This window comes from Aphelocoma coerulescens, chromosome 5 (genome assembly GCF_041296385.1).
Source record: "Aphelocoma coerulescens isolate FSJ_1873_10779 chromosome 5, UR_Acoe_1.0, whole genome shotgun sequence".
Taxonomy (NCBI): Eukaryota; Metazoa; Chordata; class Aves; order Passeriformes; family Corvidae; genus Aphelocoma; species Aphelocoma coerulescens.
In genome coordinates this window covers 14,452,815-14,470,751 of record NC_091019.1, presented here as the reverse complement: position 1 = coordinate 14,470,751, position 17,937 = coordinate 14,452,815, and the positions used below count along the sequence as shown (strand labels likewise).

Genomic DNA, 17,937 nt, shown 5'->3' with positions numbered 1-17,937 from the left:
AAGGGGGATTAACCCTTGGCTCGCCCCGCTGCCCTCACCCCCTCCTCCCCCGGCCGGACGCGCGCCCCGTGTGCGCCGCAGTCTCCTCCTCCCGCGGCCCGGCCGGAGGCGGGCGGGGGCCGGGGCCGGGCAGGAGCGCGGGGAGCGGCCAGGCACGGCGGGGCAGCGCTGCGCGCAGCCACACCTACCTGTCTTCTCGTGGTCATAGCCCACCACGATGAAGTAGTCGGCCAGCCTGGCCATGGCTGCGCGGGGCGCGCCTCGGCCTCACCACCCCAGCGGCTGCGGCGGCGGCTCGGGGCAGGCTCAGCATCCTCTGCTCCGCGCCCGCCGCAGGAGGAGCGGCACCACCTCAGCCATGTTGGAGGCGCGGGCGCGCCGTGCGCCTGCGCGCCGCCCGGACCGCTCGCCGTGACCCCGGGGCTGGGCGGGGGCTGGGGCGGCCCGGCCCGGCCCGGCTGTCCCCCAGTGCCGCTGCCCCGGGCCGACCGCCGTGCTGGGACGCCGCTGCCAGCGCCGCGATCTCCCTTCGCAGCCCCCCGCGGGCGGGGAGGGCCCGGCGGGGGAGGTCCGTGCCCCGCCCGAGCGGGGCTTTGTCTCCCAGCAGCCTGCCCCTGTGCGGTGCCCGCCCGGGAGGCAGCGAGTCCGGGGCACGTTCCCCTTACAAAAGACACTCGCGGCGGGTCCGAGCGCTCTGCACGCCCGGGGAGACTCGGGTGCCTGAGCGGGGCTGCAGCTCGCCGCTCCTGCAAGGAGCTGCCGGGGCTGGACATCGCCCCCGTCGAGGCTCCGCGGAAATTGAAGCCGGCGGCGAGATAACGCCGGCCCCGCCAGCTCGGCCTGGAGAATCGGGGCTTGCGCTTCCAGAATGTGTCCCGTTCACGTTTTGTCCGGGGTGTGCGGGACATGCCGCCGCGGAGGAGGCGGTCCCGCGGCCCCTCTGGGCTCTGCGGCGGTGCCAAGAACGGCGCGGGGGTCTCGGCCCCGGTCCCCTCACGGCAGCACCCGCGCCCCGGAGGGCGCTGCGCTGCCCGGCCCGGCCCGGCCCCGCCGTGCTGCTCCCCGCGGGTCGCGGCGCCGGGGCCGAGCCTGGCAGGGCACTGGCCGGCAGTGCCTCGGCGTGACCCGGGTGGCCTCGGACGTGCTGGCCCGGGCACGGGCGGTGGCCGCCGGGGCGCTCAGCGAGGCCGCGCCGGGAGCTGCCGTGCTATTTATAACGTGCAGATGAGGCAGGCACCTTTTGGACCGTGGCCCTTGGAAGCACGATGGGCTTTGCCAGCAGGCGCAGAGATGCTGAGGATAAACGAGCGGACAGTACAGCGCTTGGGTAGCTGGCGGAGCCTGCAGAAGCACTCTGATAAGCTTCTATGTACATCCCGTTTGAGAGCACAGAGAGAAGAACCAAGTGGAGCACATGGGTTGCACTCCAGCGATGAGCTGTTGCGGGTACCGGGCTGGGTGTGGAAATGCAGCAAACTGGATTTGCTCCTGACGATCCATCCTGACGAGGCCCCCAGCAGACGGTCATTAGTGGTCTCAGAGACATTTCTGCTTCAAACACGCAGTTCTTACATGTCTTAGCTGGACATACTGATGCAGCGTCTTGCTGATAAGCCAGATGCAAATTGCTCAGGAAGCTTCAAGCAGTATTCCCGCTTGTGCCTTCTCAGTGGAGGACAGAGGTTGATATCTCCTCGGAGTCATCAACTTCGTGATTTAGCTGTTTTGAAGCAAATGACATGTATAAAGACCCAATCTTAATAAACTTCCTTGTTAACTTTAGGAGTAAAGAAAAATGTGTAATACACCAAAAAGATTGGGCCATACTTTTTGAGGAAGAGATGCACTCTGGGGGGTCAGTCACTTCTTCTAGGTAGGAGTTAGGTAGGAATACCTTTGTTAAGTTGTGCATAGGCATTTTGGTTGCAGGACATAACAACAAAAGCAGGGGATAATGTTCTGTACAGCTAAATCTGGAGGGAAGGCTTAAAGACACTAAGAAATTACCTAATTTGGAGCTGAAATGGGACCTTAGAGTTACCATATCGGCACTCAAAAATATTCAATATGCAATAACAAATCTCAATGGTTAAGTCTCATTGCTCTTTTAAGACAGCGCCTCTAGCAGAAGATCACCTCACACCTTTCCCAGGGCATTAATAAATGGTGGTTCAAGAGCAAGATGTTTGCTCAGTGATTTCCCAATACCGCTAGTGCTCACTTTACAGCCTTGCTCCTTCTGCTATCTAGATCAGTACAGCCAAAGTTAATAAAGCTTATAAAGTTTATAAGAAATGGCACATCTTAGGTAAGGAATAGGAAGTTCAGTTGAGCTTATTTATTTCACAGAGTCACAGAATGGTTTGGGTCAGAAGGGAACTTAAAGATCATCTTGTTCCAAGCCCCCTGCTACGGACAGGGACACATTCCACTAAACCAGGTTTCTCAGAGCCTCATCCAACCATGCCATGAACACTTCCAGGAATGTGGCATCCACAACCTCTCTGGACAGCTTCCCTTAAGTATAGGGCAATCTTATGTTCTTATAGGACAAATGAGGAAGTGGAGCAGACAGAGTGTTCACCTAAATTCTAATGAAAAGTAAAATGGAATGCTCATCCAGACCGCCAGAACCTTAATTCCCTCACTTGCAGCAGAGTAGCCTGGCTCCTCACAAGAGATGCAGGGGCTCACAGAGGACATCAAGGCACACATCTCCAGAAGCACCTAGTCATGTACTTACCCCAGGGGAAGAATTGCAAGGCTGCAGCCTCTCCAAGAGCCTGAAAGCACTCAAGGGACAATGTTGCCACACTCACATTGTCCACTTGCCAACAACAATGTTTGAACACTCACAATACCTTCTACAGTTCCCTCCTCCTTCAGGAAACAGAGAATTCACACTGCCTGCAGTCTCTTTATCCAGTGTCACTCCACCCCATGCCAGAACAGGGAAGCAGCTATGACCCCAACCAGTAGACATTCCCCACTCATTTAGGAGGCTTTGTTTGGTGTACTCAAACCTGTCAGACATAAGGCTCACCAAAGCCCCTCCAATGGGACTACCAGAAATGGAATCACCCCTTTGTCGCTGTGCCCTTGGCACAGAGAAAACTGGCTGACTGCAGGCACTAACAGCAAGGTTTTTCTGTGTGGAGCTTGATTGAGGTTTTAGATCCTTCAGGGGGTGCCAGTCTTCTACTAGTATTATCTTTCTGCTGATTTCATGCAGCCTGAAATACATCAGGTCTATTCATACTCATGGCATATGAATTCAGAACAATTTGTTTAAATCTGAAGTCAAACATGCAAAGGCACTTTCACTGGCTTCAAACAACAGTTTCCTTCCATAATCAACACAGAATATTTGCCTCACACTGATTCCCCATTGATACCCACAGATTTTAGACCTTTTCTTTTGGAATAAACCTCAGCCTGAATAAAATGCTGTATAAACAGCAACCCATCTTCGCCATGTCCCTGCCAGAGCAGATACACGTTGTAAGGTCTCCTGTCCATATGGCAACACCAAGAGGTTGAACAGCACACCCGAGATAAGCAGTAAACAGGTCCAGGAGCTGGCTGTTCCTCCAGGCCAGCTTCCCACGATTGATGGGGCAGCATCTGGGAGATCCTACACTTCACATCACAGACTGGTCTTGCTGAACTGCTTGGCATTGCCTCAGACTCACAGCTTGTGAATAATATTGCTATGGAACATTCTGTGTAACTGTTTTCGTTGGGTTTTTTTTATGGAAATAACTCACTATTTATGGAATAATTTTTTTAAAAGTGGTCACTGTTACATCAAAGTACCAATTCAGTGACTATTGCTCACGAGAATGCAAGTTCATAGAAAGAACAAAATGAGCATCTGAACAAAGAACATGATGTTTTGTGGTAGATTTGAACCGGGTCGACCTGGTGAAGCCCTTTCACAAATCACATCAGCAACAAACTGATCATTTATGTGCCAGAGTTTGCCACCTCATGAATTTGAATGAAGTAGTTTTGTATCACTGAGATGAGAGTTATAGTCCATATGAAGTCACGTGAGAGTTGTGTTATTACTGTCATTACTATTCCTAAATCAACGTAGGATTTTTTCTGCATTGTTTGACTAAGAGTATACAATATACACTTCCCGTTTAAGCCAAGGATTTTAATGAGGGATTTTCCAGCATTTGAGGAAACCTGTGATTTTTTTTTTTTCTTTACAGGAATGGGAGACTTAATTTGAGTCAAAGCAATGCTTATCACACAAAACCCTGCCTTCTTATTCGGGGAAAAAAAAAAAAAGTTAGGTTCAGTTTCAACTTCTGCTAATCAAGGAAATGCTTGAACTCGCACGAGCTTGAGCTGCCTCATGAGGTCTCTAAAATCCAGCCACCGCGGGCTGATACAGTCGCGCAGCTCTGGTCATGATACGGCCCCGTTCTAGACCACTTATTTTCGCATTTCTTCCTCCCTGTGTTTCCCCCCGCAAGCCTCCCGCTCTGCGTGATTGTGCTCCGGAGCACGGTCCGTGGCGCGGGCAGCGGGGCTGCGGCTCCGCGGAGCTGCCCGAGCTGGCGGGCGGAAGGGATGCGGGCGAGCCCGGGGCAGCCCCGCTGGCTGCCGGCGCTCCGGGGCAGCCGCCGCGTCCCGCGCTCGGCCGGGCAGGTGCGGCGGGGAGCGGATCTGGGCTTGCCCGGCGGCCGGCTCAGGGCCGGGGGAACGGCCTCGCCCCGCGGGAGCCGCGCAGGGGGCTCGGGGCAGAGGGGCGGCCAGCCGGAATGGGATGGGGAGCAGCGACAGGCAGTGCTGGCCCTCCCTGCCGGCCGGGTGGTGGCGGCTCCCGGGCCAGCCTGGCCCGCACAGGTTGATGCAGGAGACAGAAGCCTCCAGATGTCTGGACGCTGCTGGCGAGCAAGGGGAGGGAGGGAGAGAGCACCTTAGACCGTGCACAGGAAAGTTTCCGTCATCCCCCTGCACATACCTCTCCGGGGTGTTGTTGCACACCGCGGTTATCTAGGAAAGCACAGAGTCACGAGCACATACTCACTCACCTGACTTTTGAAACACTTTGCTTGGGGCAAGATGTGAGAGAAGCATCTCACCAGTTCATTCCTTCCTGCCCGGTGTCTCTCGCTGGCAAGGGGACCCCGGCGCCCCAGGGCGCAGATCTCTTGGGGCATTTCCTTTGGTCCCGCCGGATTTGCACTGCGACAAGTAAGCGGAGACGTGGTTCATCCGCCGCTGGCTTCCAGCACCCCCTGCGAAGCCGGACCTCTGCATTTCTGAAGCGTCACGGAGCAAAGACGTTAAAGACTGTAAAAAACCCAGCAACAAGGTGGTCAGACGAAGGTTTTGCTGCTGGCCAGCCGGGAGGATGCTGTTAGAGACCCCGATCCTGCACTGGTTTAGCTTTCTGACCGGGAAGTAACCGCACTCACGTCCGTGGAGGTTTGCGGACTGGGACTAGCACAAGGCACGGCGGCTCTCCCCGGTGCACGTAACCCCAGGCGTTTCAGTGACCCTGTGTGTGCCCCAAAGAGATACCACTTGCTCTGTTCAAGGCACAGAACTGGGCTCTAACCTTCATCAGCCAAAACCATTTGACTCGTGATCTATTTGAATCGATCAAGTAAATCAAATACATTTTGTTAGATAAAATATGCGGCAAAGTTGAGTCATGAATATTAATGATGCCTCATTTGCCACCTCCTTACTCATGTAAAGAAGGCTGGCATTCCGGTTACTTATTATAATTCACGTTGTCCAAATATGGGTTTATTTCTGAAACTCTGGTATTTGATGGATTTTCATGGATTTTGGGATGAATTAAATCTGGTTCCCATTCCCCTGCTTTCACCCACCTGAACCTAAGATGTCTAGAATGAGAAATTATGTTACAGACCGTGGAAATACAATTATATATTGGCAGTTAAAAAGTCTGTCCCCAGTAAAACAGACTGAGGGGCCCATCGGATTTTGCAAGTTGTGCCATGACTCGGAATCCTAAAAGCTGCCGTTATAATTAACAAAATACCTAGTGGTTGTTTAAGATAATTTTCAATGATCCTCTTATTTTTACCCCCAGTGTTGCCCCCAGTCCAGGTCAGAATGCTTAAGGAGTGCTTGAAATGTGGGGGTGGGGGGGTGCAAAGAAAAAAACGCTCGGCCACGCCAAGGTCCACCCACTTCTCAGTGCTGCTCTATAAAAGCGAGCAGTGGAGCGCAGAGCTCGGCAGTGATTACTTCACACACACACACATACACACACAAAGGAGGAGTTCTTGCTCCTCAGGAAACCCTGCAAGCTCGGATCGCTACTACAAAAACATTTGTCTCAGTGGATTATCCTCACTGTCAGGTAAGAACTATTTTTTTTCCATCCTTGACAACAACAAGAGATTCAGGGGAGGTGGAAAGCAAGTAAAAATCTACTAAATCTGGACTGTTTTGAAGAGTTTGGAGTTATGCTGTGGAGTCTTGCACTGGCTCTTGGCATCAGCTGCAGTTTACAACATAAGACCCAGAACTAGCTGGTTCTGCGTGTGAAGTGGGAAGAGGAGCTATCAGGGAATAAACTTCCCGGCAGCAAAACACTTGCTGGAGTTTGGAAACGATGCGTCCGATAGCCAGCTCTCTCTAATCTCATGGGTTCGCTAAATCCCAGTGCAAGCCGCTGGGGGTATTCTGGAAATCCTGCTGGTTTTCAGCCGCCTCTGCAACTAAACTCTCGACAAACGTAAACTTTGGAGGCTCTGTTATTTACCCTGTGATAAGTTGTTGAGCAAATATTAGCTTCTGGTTCATATCAGACACAAAGTCCCCGGTAGCCTGGGGGCTCTGCGAGGGAATGAGCTCTCTGGTATCACCAGGAATAAAGGACAGTCCTTACTTGACTTTTATTAGCAAGCATGCTTACAGTTCTTCTCTTTTCCCTCCAGCAGGAGCCCAGCCAGAATGAAACTAGTTCACGTAGCTCTGCTCTATCTCGGCTCTGTGACCTTCTTCGGGGTGGATGCTGCAAGGGTGGACGTAGCGACAGAGTTCAAAAGAAAGTGAGTATCGGAGCGCGCCCTCCTGCCAGCGCCCCGCGCCGCGCGTGGAGCTGCCGAGCCTCCGCGCCTGGCTCCAGCCGCGATCAGAGGCACTGGATTCCCTGCGGGAATTGCACAGCTCCTTAAAGGCCTCATGCCCTTTCAGGAAACGTTGGGGGGAGGAAAAAAAAAAAAAAAAAAGGAAAAAATCTCGGCGCTGGCAAAGATTTTCGCCCCTCGAATCTATTTGGTTTGGCTCCCGCCCTGCAGACTTGCGATAACAGGCTCTCCTCTTCCCTGTGCTCCTTTCAGATGGACGAAATGGGCACTAAGCCGAGCCAAGCGGGACGTGAAGCCTGCGGGCGTGCTCCGAGGGCTGGGGGCAGCCGCCGACGTGCTGCCTCTCATACGCACCCAGGACGTGAAGGAGGATTCCCGAGTCTCGCCTCCCAGGTAAATTCCAGACCTTCCTGGGCTCGGGCACTTGCTCGAGGCAGTGGAAAGTTTCGGGGTCCCCTCGTTTCCGGGTGTTTAGGGTTATTTTCGCTATAGACCCCCCCCCCCTGCCCCGGAGGCAGGTCCTGCCCGGGCTGCACATCGCGGTGAAAGCAGCCTCCCGCCTTCCTTTCCCCGCGCTCTTTAGCTGGCGGGAGATAGTAGCGCCTTTACTGCTAAAGTCAGATATAAATAGTAACTTGAGCCCTGGATGCATAGAAAAAGCAACAGCCATAAACCGGCGGGGCCTTTCCTCTCATGGGCAGCACGCTCTGCTCCGCGCTCCCGTGGGAGGGCACAGCCGGGGCTGCTGGGGGGTCTGGGCACCGGCGGGAGGAGCCCGTCTCCAGTTTGGGGGGTCCCTGCCCTGCCCTTCGCGCCCACCGCGTTCCCCCCTCCGGGCCCTCACTGCGCTCTTCTCATGCCCGCTCTCTCTCTTCCTGCCTCGCAGCAACCGGGAGGATGCTCACATCCGCGTCAAGCGCTACCGCCAGAGCATTAACAGATTCCCCCACTTCCAAACAAAGGCGTGCCGCTTCGGGACGTGCACGGTGCATTGGCTGGTCGACGAGCTCCACAGGGCGGCCGTCAACGATAGGAACGATGCCGCCCCCCCCAACAAGATCAGCCCCCAGGGCTACGGCCGCCGGCGGCGTTCCCTGCCCGAGCACCGCAGCCCAGCGCGCTCCCCCCGCTCCGGGCGGCGCCCACGGACGCGCCGGGCGCAGCCCCTCGCCTCCGTCCTCGGAGTCTGAGCGCCGCAAGACCCGGCCGAGGCCGCCTCGACGGACGGACTGAGGCACGGGCGGAGATCCGCCAGGATTCGCGGAGAGCGCCTGCCCGGGCGGGACCCCGGCGCGCCCTCCGCGGGGGAGCTGAGAAGGGCAGCGGACGCTGCGCCCCCCGCCCGCCACGGACTCTCGCCCTCCCCGGGCCGGGCACCGCCGGCTCCCGCAGCCGCCGCCGCCCAGGACGCGAAGGCGCCGCCGCTGCACCCGGGGGGCCGGGCGGCCCTCGCCGCCCTCCCGCGCCCCGCTGCCCCGAGGAGAGGATGCTCAGGGGGGGACCCGCCGGTGGGCGACGGGCCCCGGCCTCGCCCTCTGCCCCCGAGGGTCGGAGGGCGCGCGTCAGCCGTGGGCAAGGACAGGCCGCCCACATCTGCTCTACCCTCTGCGTTATGTGCACCCGGCAGGGAATCGGACACTCACTAGTCCCTGCGGGGACTGCGATATACTTGAACGTCACAGAGAGGAAAAGTGCAATTGTACGTGGTTTTTGTTAATTATAAGTGCGGTGTGTGTGGATCACGAGATATGCATCGGTATTTAAGATTGTTCTGTGTCATGTCTTTTTTTTTTTTTTTTTTGGAAAAATATATTTTATTTTTATACGGTTTATATATATATATATATATATATATATATATATTGCATAAGGGCATTTTAAAACATTGTATCCCCTCTATTTTTCATATCGTGAATGTCAAACGTTAGACTCTTTTTCCATACCTTTTTTTTATCTTGCATTCCAGACTGGTGAAAGATATAGAGAATGTATCAGCTGTTCTCCATGGGTAATATGTGAAATAAAATAAACACAATTACATAAAACACTTCAGTTATGTTGTCTTTAGTGGGGGCAGTGGTTAAGATGAATCATTTCTCACTGTGTTCAGTCCTACTCATGCTAACATAGCATGGCAGTCCTGAGACAGACCAAAACTCTTCCCTTGCAGACTTTGTTAGCAGCCACCTTATCTCATCAAGTGGAGTAAACTCCGAGCCAGTAATGCATCCTAAAATTCCAGGGCAGGTCTGTCGAGAAGGCTCTAAGGCTCTTTTCTGCCCACATGTTCAAGCCAGGGCTGAAACGTGTCACAGCTTGGATTGATCGTGCAAGTTTATTTTTTGCCCTAATTAATCAGAGAAACAACTGCACACTTCAACATTGCACAACAAAGTAACAGATTTATTGAGGCAGCACGTTCCAAAAATGGTCATGGCAGCTTCCAAGGTTATTTATGTTGAAGGATTTCCTGGGCCACAGTTCAGGTTAAAGTTAAACGGTGACCGGTTCAGTGCAGGGAGAACATTTTGGATAAAAGCTTAGCATGAGGGATTTTGTTGTTTTGTTCTTTTTTGTTGTTTTGTTTTGTTCTCTCTCTTTTTCTTTTTTTTAAAACAAATTCCAAGCACAGACCAGAAAACAAATGTGAAACTGAACCTTATTAATGCACCACCAGCACCATCTATTGGTGTCTGCTCCTTGCACTCCAAGAAAACAAACCTAAAACCTAAACAAGTGTATTTGAGTAACTTCTTGGGTGAAACATAGCATTTCCCCTATTTTACCATATCTCTGAACATAGTTAACATATACAGGAGAGGACTGGGGAACAGCAGAACTAAATGCTGCTACAATAAATAAAGTGGGGACTTTTTTTTTTTTTAGCCTAATACTAAATTCCTCAGGAACATATATTTATAAGAAAAATTGAAAAGAGCTGGCAATAACACCTTTCCAGGAAATTGCTGCAAAAAGCTTGGCTAGGGGTCCAGTGACGAGATACTTGGCCTGTATTCATTATTCCCCCCCCCCCCAAATTTGAAGTTCTGTTCAGAATTGCCTAATTTTAGTTACTTTCTAAGCATTTTCAACTAAGACTTTTGAAATCCTGAGAGGTGAGTTTTCCACTTGAAATATTATTTTTAAAAAAGAAAATCAAATATAATGAGACTTTGCCAGTTTTAATTACCTGTTTGTTAACAGCTGGAAGAGAATTTACCTGTCTCCTGCTGATGGCCTTTCTGATCCAGATCTTGCAAGATGTAAGGGATGACACAAATTCATGACCATCAGTACAGAGTATAGCTGCCAGTGAGAAACAAGTGGCTACTCTCAGATCATGGAAAACCTGGAAATTAGAATTGTTGCTGTTACAAGTTTTGTGGTGCTTGCAGTGAGAAATTACAATGTGTAGACGATGGCATGATCCTACTTAATGTACACACCGCACAACCAAAACAACGTCAACAGAACCATCCAATTTAACAGCTACAATGTTTTCCTTATATGTTCCACAGCTAGTATTTTTGCCATCTAAATTTGAGACAGAAGGCTGGATTGGGCTACAGTGTGGTTAAGTATGTACTTGCCAACTAGTTACTTTTGTTTGTATTAGTCTTTTTTTTTTCATTTCCTGCCAAAACCCCACATAGAGTACTTTTCCTTCCCTCCTTTGCCCTTCACTGGTGGAAAACACTTCACTCGAAGCTGAAAGACCCTGCCCTGAACCAGACAGGGCTAAAATCAGCCAGCTGGTGCAGGATGGCACAATTCTGACCTGACTGGAGTTTAGGAAGTGCAACTTGCATTTGGAAGGACCAAGAGCACCACCTGCCGCGCCTGTAAGGAGAAGCAAAACTCTCTGGTTGCAATAAATCGCGACCAAAGAAAAGAAAGATTGGGTTTTTTAGTTCCCTCCATTCCTCCACCAATCTTTGAAACCGTGTGTTTTAAAGCACAAACACTGCTGAAGGAGACATGCCAGAAAGTAGTGAGTAGCCCAAAGATGGCACACTCTTTGAATGTAAAGAGCAGACAAGGAAACCCTGGAACCACGACGATAGTGGATTTTGGCTAACCTAGGCTAGATAAACTGGAGAATGACAGAGCAGGAGAATGGCAGGCAGGCACTCCTTCCCATTGCACAGCTAACACCATACCCCAGTCTCAGTTCCAGGTTTCAGGGAATATAAGGTTTATAAGGGGTAGAATATATCAAGACAGCATCCTCCCCTCTCATCCATTTCTGCACCAGCCCCAGGTGTAAGCTGTCCAGGTGAAAGCTCTTTCTCCTGCCCAAGCAGGGGATGATACTGAAAAACTCTGGCTAAGCATCTTTTCACTACATCCCATAAAGCAAAATGTTGGGCATGAATGCCTAACAGTGGCTGAAGTTTATCCATGAACTAGATTGAAATCTCTGAGAAGTGTGAGGATTTGGGATTTCAGGGAGAACAGACTGTGAAACAGCCCATGAAACTGAGCATCCTCTTGTAATTGTATAAATTCAAGAAAAACTCTGTACTCAGTTCAAAGCCAGCTTATGCTGTAATGTGACAGATGAGAAGTGGAAGATGTCATCAAATGCCTCCAAAATCAGGAGTATCTGTTTACACACCACCTTAGTTAAAATATTCGTTTCTAAGAACAATCTGGTGTCCCACAGGACAGTATTTCAAAGGCTGCTAAAATCATGACTCGAAGTTCAAACAAGGTTCTAAATTAAAATTAAGTTTTGCAATGGTAAATATGTATTGGAGCAGGAATTCATCCTTGTCCACCAGTCTGTTCAAGAGTGGATGCCAAAGGAGTGGTCACCATTCTCAGCACAGCCTCCACAGTGAAGTGTCAGAAGAGTTCATGGAATATTCTTTATGAGTGACTATTGTGTTTTGTACCTACCCTAGAGACACCCTATGGCAGACAAAAAAATTCTTCACTATAGACAATTTTTCATTACCAAAGTGGATTCCAGAGGCTATTTTTATTTCAGAAAGGTTTTTGGGCTTCATTATTAGTTCTATATGGAATGATGGCAAGGTGCCTAAAATGCTGATATACAAGGACTCTCCCATGAAGCCCTAGTGCAGGTCCCCTAACCTGGAAGAGGAAAACAAGTAAATGTTTTTCTCCAGCTGGTACCACAAAATTTTCTTTAAGCAGCCATGTCACGTCAACAACTGCAAAAAGTGTTTGTTCTCCAGTTACATCAGAAAGTGGTCAGAGTTCTTCCACTGTTACCTAGGAACAACTTCTACTGCATCCAAAACGTGGAGACACTGGTGTACTTTCAGATGATTATCAAAATCTGCAAAGCATCTCGGTCCGTGCTAAGAAGAACTGCAGTCAGGTGCCAGATATAAACTCTTTCTGCAAGCACAATGACAGAAAGGGGAATACTAATGAATGCTTTGGCACATATGAAGCCTTTTCTGGCTCATTGAGTACCCAAAGGACAGAAAGTCATAATTAAAGCCAATAATGGCAACTCCAGACAGCCATCCAAATAGTTTCCTTGTGCCGTCAATTCACCGTTTCATATTATCTCACATCATACTTAAGTAGTGTAGAGCACACAGGCATCAGGAGAAAGAATTCCAGCATGACTGAGTACAACCAAAAAGTAAATCCAATTATGCCTAACTAAAATTTGTTTATTGTGCTCACCAGGATTTGCTTTTATTATCCAAATATTTTTTAAGGAACAGGGCTTTTTTCACCAAACAATTTGTGTCAGCTTTGAAATTGTTTTAATTTTTAAATACTTAATTCTTTGGAGTGAGGCCATGTATCCTTCATGAGAAGAAGGAGCATAGTGAGTTCATGAGGTAAAGAACTTTGCCATGTAAAAGCCTTTTTACTACAATGTATGTAATGTATTTGCTAGTGTACTATGTACACTAGGTCAAAATGCTTGATAATGTCTCTAAATGAAAAACAAATGGTCCCATTAAGACTAGAATCAATGTTAATGACTTGATAAGACTGGAGTGTTTTGCATGCAATATTCCCAGCAAACACAACAGCAATGAGGAGGCCAAATGAAATTTTTAAACTTTTTTAAATTCTGTGATAACTTTTACAAAACATTTAACTAGACCTCCTTGAGTCTCTCATCCACTTACAAAATCCTGGGGTTTTCCAAAGTCAGGAAAGATCTGTTCTATCCACTGAAGGCATATATTTTGTAATAAATTCTGACTCTCAGAATAGGTTTGCAAAATAAGTATTCTTCCAATACTTCCTGCAAGTTGTCAGTTCTTTTCAAATTACAGGCAACTTTTCCATCAATTATAAAAAGGTTCATATTTTCTTCCTACTTTTCTAACATGGTGTAAAATCAAACAAACAAATGTCTGGCTCTTAATCTCTGATGTCCAGTGGTATTGGCAGAAAGGGAGAACAAACAAACTGGATCTTATCTGTTAGTTCAGGAGCAAACTAAGCAGTTCATCAAACAAACACTCTTATTGTCCTTTTAAGAGGTGGTTACTGTGACAGGAGTTCCATGAAGCTGAATCACTCAAAGACTGGAAGGCACAGTGTAATTCATCCCACAGTACAGAAGGGTGTGTGGGCTCCTTATTTCTCCTGACGTGACCCCAGTCTGGTGTCTCTCTGCTGGAAAGCACCAAACTCTCAAAGGCCACCACACTTCCCTGCCTGCCCATGAGGGCTCAGGAGCAGATCTGAGCTGCACACTGGAAGAGGACAGCTGCACCTTGTAAAATACGTCTGTTCTTATTAGAGATAAGGAAAAAGTGAGGGATTTTAAGTCACTTTTTCTAAGTAATTTTTTTCCCGAGGCTGTGCAGACCTGCATCTCATTCTGCATAAGGAACACATTCATAGTCTGGCCCTTTATTGATAAACAACATGAAAAATATGCAACTGGCATATATCATTAGTCTCCTTACTGCCTACAGACATCAGACATGCTGGTGTGATGAACTGGTGAGCCAGATAGGAATCTCAGCACCAAATCCCAGGCCTGAGACTGATCCCGTCTAATTGAAACAAAACTTCTACTGACTTCAGAAGGAAAAAAATCTAAGCCCCAGCTTTCTTTCAAAAACATGTCTATTTTTATACCAAAAGACTGTACTGTAAATTTTGCTTTATACTTCATTTATTCACAATTTCTGGTTTTGAACAGTGAAGAAACTACTAAAAGATACAAGTAAGGAATGGGATCCCTGTCAAAAAGAAGAAACACAAATCCAGACTCTCCATTCAATCTGAAATGAGCTCAGCAAGGTATGCTTATTGCTACTGCACTTAAGTGGATGTGGTGCTGCTGGCAGTGACAACTTCAGCAAACATACATGTGTCAAGTGCGTCACTAAATATGTTCATGAGCAGGGATGGAATCCCAGAAACTTCCAGTCTTCTTGTCCAAAACCCAGACTTCATTTTTCATTTAATGCAGTAGGACTTTGGAGTGTTTTAAACACTAAGACTTTATATAGTAGCATTTCCTTCCTCCTCTTTCTTCTCTCTATGTTTAAAAAAAAATCTTGCTACCTATTTTGAAGTGTTGGAAAAGGATGTATCTGGACAGCTCAAATGAGAGAGGGATTCCATAGCTCACAGCAGAGACTGGCAGTCAATCAAAGTGCACACACCAACACTTTGTTATAATATTTACACAAGGCCATCAGTATGTGTTTAATCAAGGATATAAAGAGATTTGCACAAAGAAGTGAGTCCTACAGAGATGAAGATGATTAACTGAGAAATAATTTGAGTCTTCTCACCCCAACCTGATTTAATTAACTCCTGGAAATGGGGGAAAAACAACCCCTTATGTTACAAGTGCATGAGGTCCAATAAACCTGATTTATTGTCTTAACCACACTGCAAGACAGACAGAAACAAATGATACGTTTTTTCCATGGAATGTTGGTAGAGTGTGTGCACAAAGATATTTTCCTTCTCCTGGCGCATCTGTACAACTTTGCTGCCATCTGCTGCCTCCTGAAGACAAACAAATCAGTCTCTAAAATGAGAGCTGGATGCCAGTGGCACGGAGCTGCTGCCAGTGGGGAGGGAGGCCTGGGTTTAAAAGTGTTTTATAGCTGCCTTGGGCTGGTTACCTAATATGCTGAGTAAGGCAGAGACTCAGATTTTTCATTCCTCCTGAGCTTTACTCAGGAAAAGCAGGAACAGCACAATACCTTTACACATTCTCAGGAGATGGAGGAAGAGACTATTCTGTTCTTTTGTTCTGAGCAAGCTCAGGGGTTACACTTTGCCCAGTGGATGCCTGGATACCTCTATCCTGATACCACTTTTGCCACTCTGGGCTACCAAGCGAACAGCAGCAGCATTTTTTGAAAAAATAATGTTTTCAAGGTGTGACATGAAGAGATAAAAAGGAGAAAAATTGGCTCCTGTGTTGCAGGAAGGACCTATTTATTGCAGAGTAAAGAAGGCTGAAGTTAGAAAAGACCAGTAGTGCCTTTTCAGGAGAACTCACGATCAGAGAGATGTGCACACGCTCTTCATTTCTAGACAAAGAGCTCTTCCAAAGGCAGGATTCAGGACAGTGTGCTGAGTCAGACTGACCTGTTTCTCTACCTAAGGCATAAACATCACCATCTCAATAGTAGACTGGCATGAGCTGTCAGCTTCCACGATCAAAGAACTGAAGTTGTACATCTAACTGTCACAAACAGAAGGGATTGGCTTCAGGAAAAAAAAAAGACGGATCGAAATCACAGTTGTATTTACATTATTATGTAACTTATACACACTTAATATAACACAAGTACTCTTATTTTAATAAATGACATGTTGCAAAATGTTTTCATTATAACATAATCCAAAACCCCTTCCACAACAAGGAAGTATCACATCTGGTATGAAAGGCTGCTTCAAATTCTACCTGAGGAAGCTGGAGACAGTAGAAACAACTTTTAAAAGATTGTAAAGATCTCTCAGCTTCTATGAAGGATTTTCAAATTTTATTTTCAATCCTGCTGAGTAACTCAACCAGGCATTGAAAAATGAACCTTCCACCGATATATTTCTTTTCATCTCTATGACTGTAAAGTTTCTTCAAAAATTATATTCTGTATGATGCTGATATACAAGATTCAACCCTTTATTCATAATGGGTTTAAAATAAGTAGTCAAAATGGTTTGGAATCACTGCTGGTTACATTTGTTCTCTGCTGGATACACAGTGATTCACTAGTTGGGGCACACCACGGACCTTCAGCCAGGACATTACTTCATAGACTTCATATAGATCATGGAAGCACAGAAACACAGACAACTAAACAAACACACCTGCCCAGGCTTGAGAAACAGGCCTGCTGTCACCTACAGGGCACAGCATTAGTAATAACCATGCAACCCACACATATGTCAGCCCTCTTCCATCACAGGCTGGAGATCACTGGAGGAGGGCCCCAAGTGAACAAGCCTGCTGAGAACCTAAAGAGCAGCACTGAGCAGCCAGGGCACCCTTCCTTCAGTCCTGAAGCAAAGGCCTATGCAAAACCCAGTCTAAACAGTCCTTTTACTGCATAAATAGTTGCTAGGGGATGCCAGATCTCAGTCAAATTAGTATTTTTAAATAGTAGCTCTTATATTTAAGTATGTCTGGAAAGGGTTTCAAAATGCTATTTCAAATTCTGTTCTAGATTGAGTTTTATTTTCCAGTTAGGATTCCATTTTGTTTTCTGATTAAAACCACAGCAGTTTGAAGACACCAGTTGCTAAATTAGACTGGATTTTAACTCTGACAGCTCTCATGTATTCCAGGTAAATGGGACTGGAGAGGAAAAACATCTGTGTTGGAGAAAGGGACCGGAGCTGTGTTGTAGGCCACATAAGAGATGCTGAGGGAGAAAAGTGACCTTTCAGCTCAGTGTCCAGGAGCAGCAAGAAGTCAGTATGTTGGACGTCATCAGAAAGGGTACTGAGAATCATTAAGGAGATTGATAAGGTGAATGTGAAGTGTCACTCATCAAATCCTGCAATATTACAACAGGGAGGAGGGGGAGGCAGTCACTGAAACTAGCAGGGGAGTGGTATCACAGATAATGGTATCAAAGCAAATACTACAGGCAACAGGCAGAGGTGTGCTCCTTAATCCAGTGATGCTGGAAGAGTATGAGGAGAACAGACCACAGGAAGTGGCCAGATTCACACAGTGTCCCTAAAGAGTATCCCCTTTCACTGCAGGAGCACACTGGCCCAGACAGGCTGCTGCTCTAACCCACTCAGGCACTTCTGTGCTATTCTGGATAAAGCTCCTGTGTTGAGCATCCCCTCCGTGCAGGAAAAGCCATCCTGTTGAGCTATATTGGGAATGTGAATGGTGCCTGTGCTGTAGCAGATGACCGGGAAACTGGTTAATGAGGGTGCATAGGGTTAGAAACACACATTTACACCATAACAGATACCAACAGGGCTGTTCAATCTGTGTGTCCACACATCCTCCAGCAGCAGCTTGAAACTCTCTAGGACTTAAAGGTTAGAAGAATGTTACCTCTTCTCTGTGAGGCCTTAAAGTGCAGATAACAAAAGAGACTCTCAAAATCTCTGGAGGCAGAACAACTCGCATTGAAGAGTCAGTAATTGTTACTACTGTCACAAGTACTTGGGAGGATTATAGAAACAACTGTTTAACTACTTCAAAAGTGCTGCAGAGTGGAATAAAACGTATTAATAGGAACTATTTTTGCCATGTTCTGCTTTCTCTTAATTGCTGCTTGTTTATGAACAGTGTTTTAGTGCTTCTTGTCAACCACTGTAGCAAGACAGAAACCATTTCTTTTGGCTTCAGTTGAGAACAGAAGGTCTGTGATGTGCTCTTTAGCTGAGCTGAATGATTCAA

At 47.9% G+C, this 17,937-nt stretch overlaps 2 protein-coding genes across 7 annotated transcripts in view; one reads left to right on the top strand and one right to left on the bottom strand.

Moving 5' to 3' along the window:
• Nucleotides 1-328, bottom strand: part of SBF2 (SET binding factor 2) — a 234,386-nt gene extending 234,058 nt beyond the window's left edge. For all 5 annotated transcript variants that reach the window (XM_069016753.1, XM_069016756.1, XM_069016760.1 and 2 more), the window contains exon 1: nt 189-328. In XM_069016753.1, the coding sequence (XP_068872854.1) occupies nt 189-243 (55 nt within the window). In that variant the 5' untranslated portion in view covers nt 244-328. The remainder of the gene's footprint in view (nt 1-188) is intronic.
• A 5,913-nt stretch (nt 329-6,241) lies between these two features.
• ADM (adrenomedullin) lies at nt 6,242-8,939 on the top strand. 2 transcript variants are annotated; one of them, XM_069016750.1, is made up of 4 exons: nt 6,242-6,355; nt 6,939-7,049; nt 7,341-7,481; nt 7,975-8,939. In XM_069016750.1, exons 2-4 carry the CDS (start codon nt 6,952-6,954, stop codon nt 8,276-8,278), a joined length of 543 nt encoding a protein of 180 aa, XP_068872851.1. In that variant the 5' UTR covers nt 6,242-6,355; nt 6,939-6,951; the 3' UTR covers nt 8,279-8,939. The 2 variants fall into 2 exon arrangements, with proteins under 2 accessions (XP_068872851.1, XP_068872850.1); XM_069016749.1 differs by having other exon boundaries at nt 6,936-7,049.
• The last annotated feature ends 8,998 nt before the right edge of the window (nt 8,940-17,937 follow it).